The sequence below is a fragment of the Mesoplodon mirus genome (assembly GCF_964341445.2).
Source record: "Mesoplodon mirus genome assembly, chromosome: 7".
Classification (NCBI taxonomy): domain Eukaryota; kingdom Metazoa; phylum Chordata; class Mammalia; order Artiodactyla; family Ziphiidae; genus Mesoplodon; species Mesoplodon mirus.
Genome location: NC_138983.1, coordinates 93,981,295 through 93,996,507, shown reverse-complemented (window position 1 = coordinate 93,996,507; position 15,213 = coordinate 93,981,295). Strand labels below are relative to the sequence as shown.

The 15,213-nt window shown below is 43.4% G+C and overlaps 2 protein-coding genes across 2 annotated transcripts in view; both read right to left on the bottom strand.

Annotated features, from left to right (window-relative positions):
- LOC309807669 (interferon regulatory factor 6-like) overlaps nucleotides 1-15,213 on the bottom strand; it is a 1,069,421-nt gene that overhangs the window by 211,059 nt on the left and 843,149 nt on the right. The window lies entirely within an intron of this gene.
- Nucleotides 12,718-15,213, bottom strand: part of LOC309808884 (forkhead-associated domain-containing protein 1-like) — a gene marked incomplete at both ends in the record, with an annotated part of 100,362 nt that continues 97,866 nt past the window's right edge. Inside the window, one exon of the mRNA XM_082629457.1 lies at nucleotides 12,718-12,834. Coding sequence (XP_082485583.1) covers nucleotides 12,718-12,834 — 117 coding nt within the window. The remainder of the gene's footprint in view (nucleotides 12,835-15,213) is intronic.

The following is a 15,213-nucleotide window of genomic DNA, read 5'->3' as shown; positions in this document are numbered from 1 at the left end:
ACGCCTTGAGCGCTACACTTGATTTTAACTGCAGGTTGGAACACAAAACTGAAAATCTTGACTGATAATGGTATGGTAAGGGCAAACACAGCTAGAACCTCCACATTTCACTCTGTTACACAGGAATTCTCCATGTTTCTTTCAGCTGAATTCCTGTCTCTCATTTCTTGATCCTTAATTCAGTGACATTATCTGAGGGGAGGTATGCATTTTTGATAAAGTCTTTCAGAAATGCATTTTACAAGACTACTTTTAATTTTAAAGTTGTTAGACTAGAAATAAGTTTAACAGAACTTGCAATGTTTTCAAGTGCTTTTCTTTTCTCTAAAGAGACATTTGTTTGACTATTACACCGAGCACCATCCTTCAGGTGTTCTTCCTCTGGCATTGAAAATAGGAGTAAAATGTAACAATTAAACAAACATCTTATCTTCAAACAGATATGGATCACTGTTTTCTTTCTAATATGGGCCAAATCTTGCTATTGACACCATGTCCATTTTTTCCCCAGTGTAACTAGTTTTCCCTTCATTGTGTGTATGAGACATGTTTGCCCCCTCATGGATGAATCTGGAACTGTCACCGTGAACTTTTTCTTGTTTTTATAGGGAAAAATAGACTGAAAGTATAGATATTGTGGTCAATGGGAATTATTTTTGAAGGAAATGTTGAGGCTGACCAAAAGAGGTTGAAATCACTAGATGTTTAACCTTCAATTAGTTTCAGAACTTGGGATTATGTTAAGAACCACACTTTAAGTGAATCTGGAAGAAGATGATAGACAAAAAAGTTTAAATTTTGACATCCTTTAAAAATATGAGAACACAGAATTGTGAAGAAAGCTAGTCTCACTCTTATTTAAATATTAAAATGCTTAATGTTTGTAACTTAACTCAGAAGGATGAGATGGCTTTTCTTAAATTAGTTTAAGATTATATAAATATAAATGAAGGAAAACCTGCCATTGATTAATCTTCACTTGCTACATATAGAATTATACAAGTTATGAGAAAGTCCATTCTTAGGACTGTGGGAACAACAATGAATCTGACTTTCCCTTAAGTGTTTTCCCTAACATTCTAGAAAAAGTAACTTCAATGTGCTGATTTAGACATTTATGACTTATTTGCTTGTCACTGTTTTCGTTTCTAGGAATAAGACCCAGTTTCTTTCCTCAAAAGAGTTGCAAGTTGATATAGAGCCAAAAATTGCAATAAAGTGTAATCAATTCCACTGCAGAAGTTTGTACTTGATATAAATTAATAGAAGTGCAAGCAATGTATTTGAAGTTCATTCTAGAGGAGGAGTTCAGAATAGCTTCATAGAGGAGAAGACCTGAGCTATCTTGGGAGATGTTTAGACAGATGAGGAGTGGAGCCGGAGTTGGGAAGGCAAAGGCAGTGTAGCCTTAGAATGCAAATGTTCACAGACATGATCTTGTGGCTTATTCACCATTCTTACCGACCTAAGAAGGGCACCTGCTGGTAGCTTCATCATCATCATCATCACCATCATGTTAATAAAGAATGGATATTTTTGTCAGGTAGTCAAACAAGCTCTTTACATGTAGCACCTAGATGTTTTCTACGATCCACCTTATAAGTTCAATCATTGTAATTATTCTCATTTTTCACATACAAAAATGAAGACTTAGAGAGATTAAGTAATTTGTTCAAATCTTGGTGTGTGCCCTTTCAACTCCATGCTCTGTACCTCTGTGCTTAACAGGCTAGGATGATTTGCCCATATTAAGGGCTCAGATATTGGTTGATAAGTATAATAATCTCATAAAAGGTAAAGTGAAGTAATCTGCTTTGATGTTTATGATGCAGTTTGGTGAATGCACTTAAGTGCCAATAGATGAATAATAAAAGTTAGAAACACACAAAACATAGAGAATAAAAATTCATATATGTATGTCTGTTGGGAACAAAAAATCCTCTTGAATGTCTAACTTCTTAGTAAATATCAGGATATCACATACACATCATTAGGCAGCATCAATGGAGTATCCTCTGTACCCTGCAAGAGGGCACTGTTACAGATGCACAGAAAGAAAATTCATATTTCCTGCACATTATAAATAAGGACATACTATGATCACTCTTTAAGAATGAAGTAATTTGAATTTTTAACTTTTCCTTATCAATTGGTGTATATGAATCATGTTAGGTGAAGAATTATTGGTTGACTGGACATTTTATGTTTTAATTCTTTTCAGAAAACAGTAAACAAATCCCTTTAGGATCAAAATATCACATTCAGCAAATGAGCTATTATACTGAAGAAAGTGATGAATTCAGTAAAGTGTCTGCAATCTAAAATATTGTTATAGAAGAAGTAATTGAAGGAACTGGGATTGGATGACATGAAGCAAGACCAGGAGAGAAGTAGGTGGTCGCTCTAAACTATTTTAGGAGTTGTCCTATGAAAAAGGGTTTAGACTGTCCCACACTGGAGATTTTAGACCAAGTAGACAGGTTTAGGTTGATAAAAGGATGAACATTTTGACAAGTAGAACCTTTCAACTCTAAAATGGACCGACTGCATTTTAAACTCAAGAACTCCCTGTTACTGAAGTGCTTTAACAGAGGTTGAAGTTAAGCAGTTGGAAAAGGAAGAGCCTTTACAGTGAGAAAATTCTATGATTCTATGGTTTTCAACTCATAAATTTGTGTAGTTCATCCATTTTATTCATTGTATACACTTAAGTATATTGTTCCTTGAAATGGCCATTCAAAGTTGTTTCCTGTGCCACACACTATGAATGCTAGGGTTGGTCCTGTGTAAATCTTACCCCCATTGAATTAGTATTAACCCTAAACAAGCAGCTTTCTTCCATAAGGAAACAAGAAAAGAGGTTCAGAAATGTCCAAACTAAGTTTCTATAAAACGGTGTTATCAAATCTTATTTATCAAAAAACTTCAAACAGGGGCTTCCCTGGTGGCGCAGTGGCTGAAAGTCCACCTGCCGATGCAGGGGACACGGGTTCGTGCCCTGGTCCGGGAAGATCCCACATGCCGCGTAGCGGCTAGGCCCGTGAGCCATGGCCGCTGAGCCTGCACGTCCGGAGCTTGTGCTCCACAACGGAAGAGGCCACAACAGTGAGAGGCCCGCGTACCGCAAAAAAAAAAAAAAAAAAAAAAAAGGTAAGATGCAGACCTGTATGCTTCAGGATTTTCTCACCAAAACCCCACACAATTTCTTTACTATTCCAGCCAAGTATGGCCTAGCCCTACCCTCATCCCTGTTTTTCTTGGTTTAGTAATAAAGAAAGAGATGGAAATAAAGAAGAGATATTAGGTAGAAAGATATAAAATAGTGGGGAAAATAATATAAGTGAAGTCATGTACCACCACCATTTACTAGAAGTGAACTTTCAGCACCAACATTAATATTTTTTCCTGTTATATCTGTAAATGATAATAACTAATATGTGCATAACAATTTTCAATTTAATCAAATCTTATTTTTATAACTAACTACTTCGCAACAAGTAACACGCTAAGGCAACATCAATAGATGAAAAAAGGTAGTCCCTGGCCCCAAGGAATGTTGCCCAGGAGAACACAGATATATGTAAAAAATACAATCACAATACAGTGTAGCGAGTGCAACAACCAGGAATGCAGAAGTGCAAGGGTAGCAAAAAGGAGCGTGTGATCACAACACTCAAAAGAAGACTGCACAAAAGACATAATATGTAAACTGAGGTTTGAAAAATGAAGTGGGTTGCCCAGGTACCCCATAGGGAGAAAGGAATTCTTGGAGGAGGGAAAAGCATAAATGAAGACAGTGAATTGTTCATATAATCCAGAAGTGAAGTAGGCAATGGCGGGAGAAATGATTGGACACAGGCGTCATGAATACTTGCAGGTCTGCATTTTAGCAAGTCCATTCTAAAGGAAACTTTGAGGACCAACTCGGGGGTGGGGGGCCGCGGTGGGGACAGAGCTAGTCATTCCTGAAAGAAACACTGGAACCAGTTTCTACCAACCCACCAATAGAACGACTTCAAAGGCAACATGGTATCACAGAAAGGGTTTGTTTTTTTGTTTGTTTGTTTTTAGTTCATTAGGCCTCACTTAAAATTCTGATTCCACAATGCGTTTGCTTTGGGATCTTGAACAACACTCATAACCTCTGCAAGTCTCAGTGTAGTAAGTTTATGTGATTACCTTCATCTGTAATATCTCTGCGATGCAATTTTAATGGAAACTCAAGTTCAGGTCAAAGACAAGTTTCTCTGTAACTTCTCCTCCGAATTGATTCAAAAGCCGTCTCTCCCGTCCTCATTTGGCTTCTCTTATGGAATCTCATAAAAACTTCTATGACCTCTTTCGGGGTTTTTTTGTTGTTGTTGTCTGTTTGTTTGTTTTTTAATTTAAGTATAGTTGATTTACAATGTTGTGTTACTTTCAGGTGTACAGCACAGTGATTCCTTTTTCACATTCTTTTCCCTTATAAGTTATCACAAAATATTGAGTAGAGTTCCCTGTGCCATAGAGGAGATCCTTGTTTTATCTATTCTACGCCTTCTTTGAATGACCGTAGCACTTGTTGTCTGTATCAGTTTTATGTCTCTGGTTGCTTTGTGACTGAAAATGAAAAAGTTCTATTTGTTCATGTCCTGGCCCTTCCTTAAAAATCTGTTCATTTATGTATTTCATATTTATTGACTACATCTTAGACACCGTGTTAACTGCTGGTTCTAGATGTTAGTAAAATATAGACCTTCCTGCTCAAAAGGTCACAGTATTTGTGGGAAAACAAAAAAATGAACAACCTATGTCTCAAAGAGCTTTGTACTTCCCAAAGAGAACACACCTAGTAGGTACAATAAATACACGTATCATACATAAATGTATAAATAGTTAATGGGATTGAAAACTAGAGATAACTGCTTTTCGATTCTGAGGAAATGATGATTATATTTCACCAGGAGCTCAACACCACTCTGAGAATGAGGGCTTAACCCCCGTCCTGACTCACTGCATCGCTTTTCTGTATAAAAACACACAAGTCTGTACGTACGCTCTAGAAAAAGGCTTATCTGGCATGAATTTCAGAGAGCAAGAAGAAAACTTCAAGAGGTTCAGAGAAGCATCCGGAAGCTCACGTGATTATCTGGCACTAATACAACTTGCTTGACAGGAAAATAGAGCTGTAAATCTCACAAAATTAGATCATCTTTGAAGAATTTCAAAACCTCCTGCTATTAATTGGAAATCCTAGAAGAACCGCTTCTTTTAAAGCATACTGATAATATGCTTTACAGCTTAATATTCAGAAGCCTATGTTTTGGCAAAGTGAGCTTCAGGAAAGAAGGAAACTTGAGGTTCAGTTCCATCTACTCTGGAACCTCTGGTCAAGACATCTACTTCTGTGCTCAGCCATCTTATCACCTGTAAAATGGAGGCAACTCTAAGAACACATAGTTACACAGATGCTGCACAGTTTCACGTGTCATTGTCCTCATTTGTTTCAGAAAAACCAGTAACATCTAAGCTACGACTGCAAAGAGTGCAGTGTTCCTTGGGGTCATCTAGTGCAGCTCCGTCAAAGGAAAGAAAAGGAAAGGGGCCTAGAATAACTATAATTTTCCCAAGAGGACACTATTATTTTATGGTAAATCTGAGTCAAGAACCCTGATCTCTTTGATGACATTCCATCGTTCTTTCATTGGGTTGTGAACAACCCAGAGAAAGAAAGAGAAATAAAACTCATATGTGCTGTGTCACTGGTACAGGACGTGACAAGATTGGAATTGGAGAACTGTATATTAACAGGTATTTGGGAAATTCTTCAAACTAATTAAGATATATACCAGGTCCATAAAAAACAGTATGTTTTCTCAAGATGATTCTGTAGAATGAACAGAACTGGTAACTGAAGGTGTCTGTGTGCTGCAGTTCCAAACAGGATGGGTGAATGCTTGTTTTCTGGCACCTTGAAGACTCCACCTCAACATACACATTAAAATAAAATTAACATTTCAACTGGGTCATATTTAATTCTGCATGTTCTTGTAAGTCAGCAAAATATTTCATATATCATTTAAGTTGTCACTCAGTTTTTTTTTGTGTGGTACGCAGGCCTCTCAGTGTTGTGGCCTCTCCCGCTGTGGAGCGCAGGCTCCGGACATGCAGGCTTAGCGGCCATGGCTCACTGGCCTAGCCGCTCCGTGGCATGTGGGATCTTCCCGGACCGGGGCACGAACCCGTGTCCCCTGCATCGGCAGGCAGACTCTCAACCACTGCGCCACCAGGGAAGCCCCTAGCCATTCATCTCTTGATGACACTTAGGTTGCTTCCATATCTGGGTAATTGTAAATAATGACGCTCTGAACATTGGGGTGCATGTATCTTTTCAAATACATGTTTTTGAAAACACGTGTTTTTGTTTTTTTCGGATTTATACCCAGGAGTTGAGTTTCGAGGTCATATGGTAGTTCTATTTTTAGTTTTCTGAGAACCCTCCATACTGTTTTCCACAGTGGCTGTGCCAGTTTACATTCCTACCAACACTGTACCAGGGTTCCATTTTCTCTAAAAATTGTAAATTTTCTTCCTAGGTGTAATTGAGATGGTAGTTCAATAATAACATAAGATCAGGTGATGTCTAAAGAAATTTTAGAAAACCTGGATAAAGTAAGAAAACATCTGTTCGCTGGCATCTGAATGTTAGAGAGACACCAAGACATGTGGGCCAAGTTCTGGAGAGAAGGGAAACACAGACGCAAGCTTGACATTTGGTGCAGCTTTTCTCCTTGGGGCATTTGCAGATTCAAATCTTACAGCCTAGGAGCTGAAAAGCCAAGGAGTTCAAAAGACTCTAACCACAGAAGCTGCTGGCATCCCTTGACTTGTAGGTGCAGCACTCTAGTCCTGCCTCTGTGGTCACTGCCTCCGCCTCTTCTTTGTATATAATCTCCTCCTGTCTCTCACTTATAAGTACACTTACAGATGGCACTTAGGGCGAGGATAGTCTCAACTCAAAATCCTTATATCCGCAAAACTTTACCTTGTAAGGTAACATTCTCAGGTCCCAGGGATTAGAGCCTGAGATCTTTGGGGCCACCAGTCAGCCCACTGTAAGCCCTAAACGTCTTCTCTCCTGAGGAAGGTCTAGGCTGGGCAGTAACCCCGACAGACATCTACCACAGGCCAGATTGAGAGCCCTTTTAGAAGGTCATTTCTCAGCTCATTTGGAACCTTGCTATTGCCCTTTTTTTTTTTTCTTTTCTTTTCGGTACGTGGGTCTCTCACTGTTGCGGCCTCTACCGCTGCGGAGCACAGGCTCTGGACGCACAGGCTCAGCAGCCATGGCTCACGGGCCCAGCCGCTCGGTGGCATGTGGGATCCTCCCGGACTGGAGCACGAACCCGTGTCCCCTACACTGGCAGGCGGACTCTCAACCACTGCGCCACCAAGGAAGCCCTGCCCTTTCTTTTTTCCTCCTGTTTGTCCTCAACAGGGGGAAGCATTAAGATTAAATGAGGGGCTTCCCTGGTGGTGCAGTGGTTAAGAATCCGCCTGCCAATGCAGGGGACACAGGCTCGAGCCCTGGTCCAGGAAGATCCCACATGCCGCGGAGCAACTAAGCCCGTGCGCCACAACTACTGAGCCTGCGTTCTTGAGCCTGCGAGCCACAACTACTGAAGCCTCCATGCCTAGAGCCTGTGCTCCGCAACAAGAGAAGGCCATGGAATGAGAAGCCCGCGCAACGCAACAAACAGTAGCCCCTGCTCGACACAACTAGAGAAAGCCCGGGCGCAGCAACGAAGACCCAATGCAGCCATAAATTAAAAAAAAAATAATAATAATAATAAAATAAATGCATTAGCAGATTTTGGGTTTCCTCTCATCGTTACTGTATTGCTTTCATTCCTAAGACCCTAAAAAATTGGAAACCACTCCACTTACCAGGAACACACTTTGCAACACGGATCCAGGGGAAGCTGTTTTCTTCCGTAGACACTTCATGACCCCGGTTTCCACAACAGCAGGCACTGCTGGCTCTGCCAAGTTGCTGGAGAAGGGCACCTTATCTGCAAAGTCACGAATCCAAATGGGCCCCCATTGGCAAGGGTGGAAGGAAGTTGTTTGGCTTAGCTTCTTGGGGGATCAGAAGATTGGGAGTTCTGGTGGGGGGACTGCAGGTACCTTGCTGTCCCTTGGTACAACGTCAGGGGAAAGAAAGGTCGCTGGTAGCTTCTCAGAGCTACCAGTTGGGGCTGTGCAGAGCGTCTTAGTAAATGCCATTTTGGTTGCAAATAACAGAAACTCAAACCGGCTGAAGCAAAAAAGGGGACATCTACGGGGAAGAAAAGATGGCTCCTGCCTGTCCAGACTCCTCAGCTTTGCTTGCCCGTTGATTCTCTAACCTTCCGCATTTCCTTTCAGTAAACTCCTTTTCTGTTTAAGTTAGCCACAGGAGATTTCTGTTGGTTGCAACCAGAGAATCTTGAGTGATACAAAAAGTCCTAGAGGAACCCAAGGGCAGGCATTAGAATGGGCCTTTCCAAGGAAAGAAACCAAGAACCAGAAAGTCATCAGGAATCAGGGCAACTTTCTGCATCAGTTGGAATGCCTTCAGCTTTTTTTTTTTTTTTTCCTTCATGGAGCTCATAATCCATTCATTTATTCAATAAGCAATTATTGAGTGTCTATCCTGTGCCAGGCACCCTGCTAGGTCTTAGAGTTCCATACAGGTGTAAAATATGCCAAGACCCCTGCCCTCAAGTAGCTCACATTCTAGTGAAGATAAGACATGTGAGCACATAGAGTATATTCACAACACAGAATAAGAAGAGCTATGCCATGGACACATATACACCAGCAAACATAAAATAGATAGCTAGTGGGAAGCAGCCGCACAGCACAGGGAGATCAGCTCGGCGCCCCGCGACCACCTAGAGGTTTGGGACAGGGAGGGCGGGAGGGAGGGAGACGCAAGAGGGAAGAGACATGGGAACACATGCACATGCATAACTGATTCACCCTGCCACAAAGCAGAAACCGACACACCATTGTAAAGCAACTACACTCCAACAAAGATGCAAAAAAAAAAAAAAAAACAAGAGCTATGCCAGAGGGATGAAGCATGACTGTCTTCATAGACCTAGAAAGCACAGATGCAATTATCCTGGTAGAGAGGGCCTGGGCAGAGAATCGCAGGTAGGTGAACCTGTGTGCACAGAGAACATGGTGTGTATGAGAAGCTGCAAGTTTGCAACATCCGTGGAGCAAAAGAGTTCTTGCAAAAGTAGTGGGAGACATGGCTGAAGAAATTGGTTGAGGATGAAGCATAAAAAACCCACTGAAGTGTGATCTTTTTTTCCTGAGGAGGCATGGGGGAGCCATGGAAGACTTTTAAGCTGTTTGAGGACATGGTCAATTCTCTGGGTTTCAGAAAAGTCCCTCTGGAGTCTGGAATGTGGTGAAAGCTGGGCTGGACCTTTCACCAGCGGGCATGCTCAGTCGCTCAGGAAAGGTTTTTGCTCTGCCTTGGGAAATTTTTCACGCCGCTCTGGCAGCGGAGCTCGCCCCGCCCACGGCTTCTCCTCACTGGATTGGTTGAACTCAGGGAGGCTACCAGGAGGCCCAGTTGACCTCCCAACTCCACACCCCGGCCCCCGCCCGTTAACGCTCTGGGCGCGCGCTGCCTCCAGCTTTAAATAACAGAAACCTGGATGTGGGTAGATGGTAAAAATTTGGAGCCCCTCCCAAATGAACTCTAGCCATGTGGCTTGCTTTGTCTGATGAGATGTTGGCAAACACATGGCAGGTGGAGACTTGAAAAGTGTGCTTTGGGGCTTTCTCTCTCCTCTTGCTCTTGGAAACCTGTACCCACTACACGTGGCCTGGTCTGGCCTGCTGGGTGATGAGGGACCACACCAGGCAGAATCAGACATCCCAGCTGAGGCCTTTCTAGACCAGGGTTTCTCATTCTCGGTACTATTGACATATTGGATCAAATAAGTCTTGGTTGTGGGCAGCTGTTCTGTGCACTGCAGGATGTTTAGTAGCATCCCTGGCCTCTACCCCGAGATGATAGTATCACCCCCACCCCAGTTTAACAACCAAAGTGTGTCCAGACATTGCCAAATGCCTTCTGGGAGGCAAAATGCCCCCAGTTGAGAACCACTGTCCTAACCCAGCTTGCCTGGCAATGACCAGGCAGGCATGTACGAAACCACCCTAAACTAGCCCCAGCCAAACCAACCAGACCAGTACAAGTGGCCAGCTTGACGCCTGGAATCATGAGAACTAATAGTCGCCATTTTAAGTCACTAACTTTTGAGTGATTTGCTCCACAGCACAAACAGGTACATCTGACTACAGTGGCTGAAACTGATAGGATTGATTTATTTCTACAACAGGATGTACAGAGGTAGGCAGTTCAGGTACAGTGCAGAGCACAGTGATGCCACTAGGCTCCCACCCAGGCTTTTCATGTCTTTCCACTCCACTGTCCTTTGAGGTGGGCTTTGGTCTCTGGCTTGTTACCTGGTGATCCCCAACATGGCTGCTCCAGCTCCAAGTCCGAGCTCCAGGAGAGGAAAAGGAGACAAGGCAAAGGGACAAAGAGAAAAACTTTCTCCTAGCAAAGCCTTGCCTTTAATTCCAGAAGGGAAGCCCTGCCCAGGGCCTTCACCTGCATGTCACTGGCCAGAACTGAACAACACAGCCAGGTCTAGCTGCAAGGGAGGCTGGGAAATGAGGGCATTTCGCGTGCTGCTTATACAGTAGAGGGAGGCAATGACTAAGGGGCTTGTAGTGTCTGCTGCACTGTCTCACTGGGGGTCGTCTTGGTTTCTTCTTCTTTTTTTTTTTTTTTGCCACACGGTGTGGCTTATGGGATCCTAGCTCCCTGACCAGGGATTGAGTCCGGGCTCTTGGCAGTGAAAGCGCAGGGTGGACGGCCAGGGAATTCCCTGGGTCTTGGTTTCTTGTCTCTACCTGTTGCTTATCTATCCTGGCCATCTCTTTCTAAGACTGGCTTTGTTTCTCCAAACACAGTGGGAGAAATGGCCACCCCAGCTGGGAACTGCATCAAGACTTTCAGCTCCGGGCCATTAATGACCTGTGTGGTAACTCCATGTCCCACTTCCAAATATCAAGGGCACAGGTGCTGATTGGCCCAGCTTGGGTTAGAAGAGAAACCTGATTGGTCTGGCTTGGGTAGACTATCTACTGATCAGCCAGTCAGGTGTGGCCAAGAGAGCAGCAGTAGGTAGGGTAAACCTGGTTGGGGAATGTGCATTCTCAGAGAAAGGGGTGTGTGGCTGAGGAGACACCTAAAGAACCATCTAGTTCAAGGAGTGAAGAAAGGACATTGCCATTGTGGGTTGCAATGTTGATATGATAAAGATTAACACGTCCTTTGAAAGACCTCAAATACAGTGGAGCCACATAGGCATTACATTTAACTTATGCAAATTCAAATATTTGTATTCAACCAAAGTATTTTTTTCCCACACAATTTGGCTTCCAAACATGAGCCAGCTACTTAACTACTGCCTGACCAAGTGATCTTTTCTGGTGCTGGAGATTGCTGTTTTGGATTTTGGGGATATGGTACAGTATAAGTAATATGTTCTTTATGGAAAACTGCTGGGATTTTCAAGATTATTTTTAAGGTCAGGTGATGCTCCCCCTTCTCACTGTGTAAGAAGTACCTTTAGTGGAAGATCATGCCAATCATTTTTCCCATTTCCTTCTAGTTTTAATCAGTATAAAGAATGCATTTGGTTTTAAAATATCAAAATACTTTTATTGTGCCTTTTTAAAAATAAAAAATAAATGATATTCATGGCTTCTGGCTCTTCCTCCTGTTTTGTTTGGTGGTCTCTGGCCATACAAGAAAGGCAGGGAGAGAACAGATGGCTGGAGAGAAGGCAAAAATGAGGGTCTCTTCAAACACCATGGGAAAGGGGTGTGTCCACCTGGGCAGTGTGTGTTCTTTGATGACTAGGTACTTGGTCTGTCCTGATGGCCTGGGACTTGACCTACTGGGCTGTCTTGGTGCGGCAGAATGGGCAGCATGAGATGGAGTTAGAAACCTGGGTTCCAGACCCAATTCTTGAATTTACTAGCTGTGTGACTTTAGACGGGCCATTTAACTTCTCTGGGCCTCAGCTTCCTCCTTTGTAAAATGGGGAACATAATGCTATTTACCTCCCAGGGCTTGAGAGAGGATTAGACGAGAAGTGTTTTGAACACCGCAGAGCGCCATATAAACATGACTCACTGTTATGGAAGCGATAAAACTGGTTGCTGTTCACATTTATTATAATCAATTCAGATATAAATGCACTATACCATGGCCCCAACAGCCCTGAGGTTACCATTCTGTCCTGTGGCCCCAGTACACGCTCTGGGTTTTCTCCACTGCGGGCTTCTCAGAGCTCCTTGGAGGTATGACATTTGGGTTTGTCACTACCCAAACACATAATTGCATCTACCAGGCCTAGGAGTCTGAATTTCAAACTTATTCTTCATATGCCTGTGTATGTTTACATTCATAATATCTGTGAAAAGAACCCCTCTCCTCACACACTCCAAAATACAGTATTGTGCAAAATACCAGTCTAGGAAGCAACACACTAGGGTAGCAACCTTTAATGTCCTAAAAAAGCATCTTAGTAGTTGGACGCAGAAGAGTTACACTGACTCACGGAGGATCACGCGAGGCCCAGCGGGACGACGTTTCTAGTTCCTTCCACCAGGTTTAGAAAACAGAAGGCTCTGGCTGGATTTGCTGGACATTTCTCTCTTCAGCATCTCCCTTCCTTGGTCCATCTTTGGGGTGCCTTTTCTGGCTCCAACCTACAACAAGCAAGAGCAACAAATGCCCAAACTCTATAATTGTAGGGAGATCCCCAAATATTTCTCAAATGGCATTTTTTTTTCTTACTGAAAATAAAATCTTTGTTGTAAAAAATATTTATATATACACATAGACGTGAGCAAAACGAAGGTAAAATGATCCACCATTATCACACTACCCACAGGTAACCTTATTCACATTTTGGTGTACACTCTTCCAGATACACAGATAACGTTTTCTTCTGACATTTGCATCTTTTTTTGAACCAGCAGTTTCTGATTATAGGCAATTTCATTGGGATGGACTTTCTCTCGAAAAGCTGTTACTGAACTGAATGCCTTATGTCTCTGATGTCTTAGGAGGGTAAAATGCAGCATACTCTAGGGGGTCTGTCTAACCCTTTTCTGAGCACTACTCCTGGATCCAGGCAGCCATGTGTGTGACTCTGTCCCTGGTCATAGCTGATCGGGCACTTAGCACGGGCTGGGCTTTTAAGATGGTCACTCCCAGGATTTGGGTTATGGGTTCTAAGATGCTACTTGCTTCCTGGGCTGGTCCTTTGAACTGGGGGACCATGAGGTCATTCCTTCCTGTCACATGACTGGAGAGAGCAGAGATCAGGGGAGCCACACAGAGACACAGAGAGGAGATACGGCCTATGTGTGCGTGTGCGCATGCTTGTGTGTGTGTAAAAGAGATGATGCCTGAGATCTGATGGCTTACCAGTTCTATTTCGAGGCCAGTCTCTCTTTCAGCTCCCAGTTTTTATGAGGCACTCACCCCTATATCCTTAAAAAAGCCCCCTCCACCCCCTTTTTTTTTTTGCGGTACACGGGCCTCTCAGTGTTGTGGCCTCTCCCGTTGCGGAGCACAGGCTCCGGACGCGCAGGCTCAGCGGCCATGGCTCACAGGCCCAGCCGCTCCGCGGCATGTGGGATCTTCCCGGACCGGGGCATGAACCCGTGTCCCCTGCATCGGCAGGCGGACTCTCAAACACTGCGCCACCAGGGAAGCCCAAGGCCCACTCTTGGGGATGGAGTCGCCCAAGGTACACTTGGCAAGGAACCTGGAGGAAACCTTTCTGTACTGAGGAGATCCTAGACACCAAACTTCTAAGCTCAGGCTGGAGGGCAGGGAGAATGGGAAGCTGGCTCTTTGCTCTTAGCCGAAGCACCATCTGCCCCGCTTCTGTTAAAGCCAGAGGCAGAGCGAAGTTCCAGGGCGTCTCACATCTCAGAGAAGCACAATGTTCCCACAACATCCGGGGCCCATCCCAATATCTCCTCTGCCATTTCACATCCGCAGGTGGTCCTCAGACAAAACCTAGATGTAGGGCAGTTTCTGCCTCCTCCCAGCTCAGTCATATATGTGAGTGAATAAGTAACAAACTTCCAGTCGTTTCCACTTTGCAGGGTGGCAAACGTCTCAGATCAAGTGGGGCCCTCAGGATGCTCTCTATCCTCTTAACATCCTGCTCTGGGGAGTAACCACCTTCTGGTCTTAGCACAAGGATGCTGGTTGAGAAGCTTCTATTTTTCAAATATATCCCTCACCTAGAATATCTTCGTTTCTTCCCATGATAATTTGGTTGCCTCAGCATGACTGTGGCCTTTTATCAAACTTGAATGTCTCCTCTCTCATATTCAACCAAAATGTGTTTGGCTTTCTAGCTTCCTGAGAGCTCGCCTCTACTGTCTGCAAAGTGGGAACGTGGACTGGCTTAATTCCAGTTCCAGGGCTGATTTGTCAATGGCAATGTTTCAACATGTTCAAGATTTCATAGTCTTAATTCTCAACTTTGAAGAGAATTCTAGAGGATGCTTCCTTGAAATTTAAGAGAAATACCACTGGAAATGTATCAGGTTTATTACCTGGAGGTTTCTAACCTAAAGGAGGAAAAGCTAGCACTCACCTGGGTGTCAGATCTGCACTGATTCCCAGCTCTCCTACTGAGCTGTGTGGCTCTGGACAAAGAAAGTCTCTGAGCCTCAGACACCTCATCTGTAAATTGGGTATAATAACAACACCCACCCCATAGGGTTGTTGTGAAGCTTAAAAGAGATACTGCACGTCGAGTGTTTGGCTCTGTGCCCGGCACATGCCAAATGCTCAATACATAATAGATGTGGGATAACTGTCCACTGGGCTTCCTGCTGATGTTCTAGGGTTTTCTCTCTTCTCTCTTCTGGCTCACCTGGAAATGTGAGTTCTGCATCTTTGAGTTCTTCATCAGCTCTCCAAACATTCGTCTCTTTAACACAGAAAGAATATTGACAAAATTTAGTGTATGTTCTTCTTTGCCTTTTACATCAGAGAAAAATGGATTTTTCTCAACTTTCAGATGCTACCCATTTGGATGGAATGTTGAGCCTTCCTAG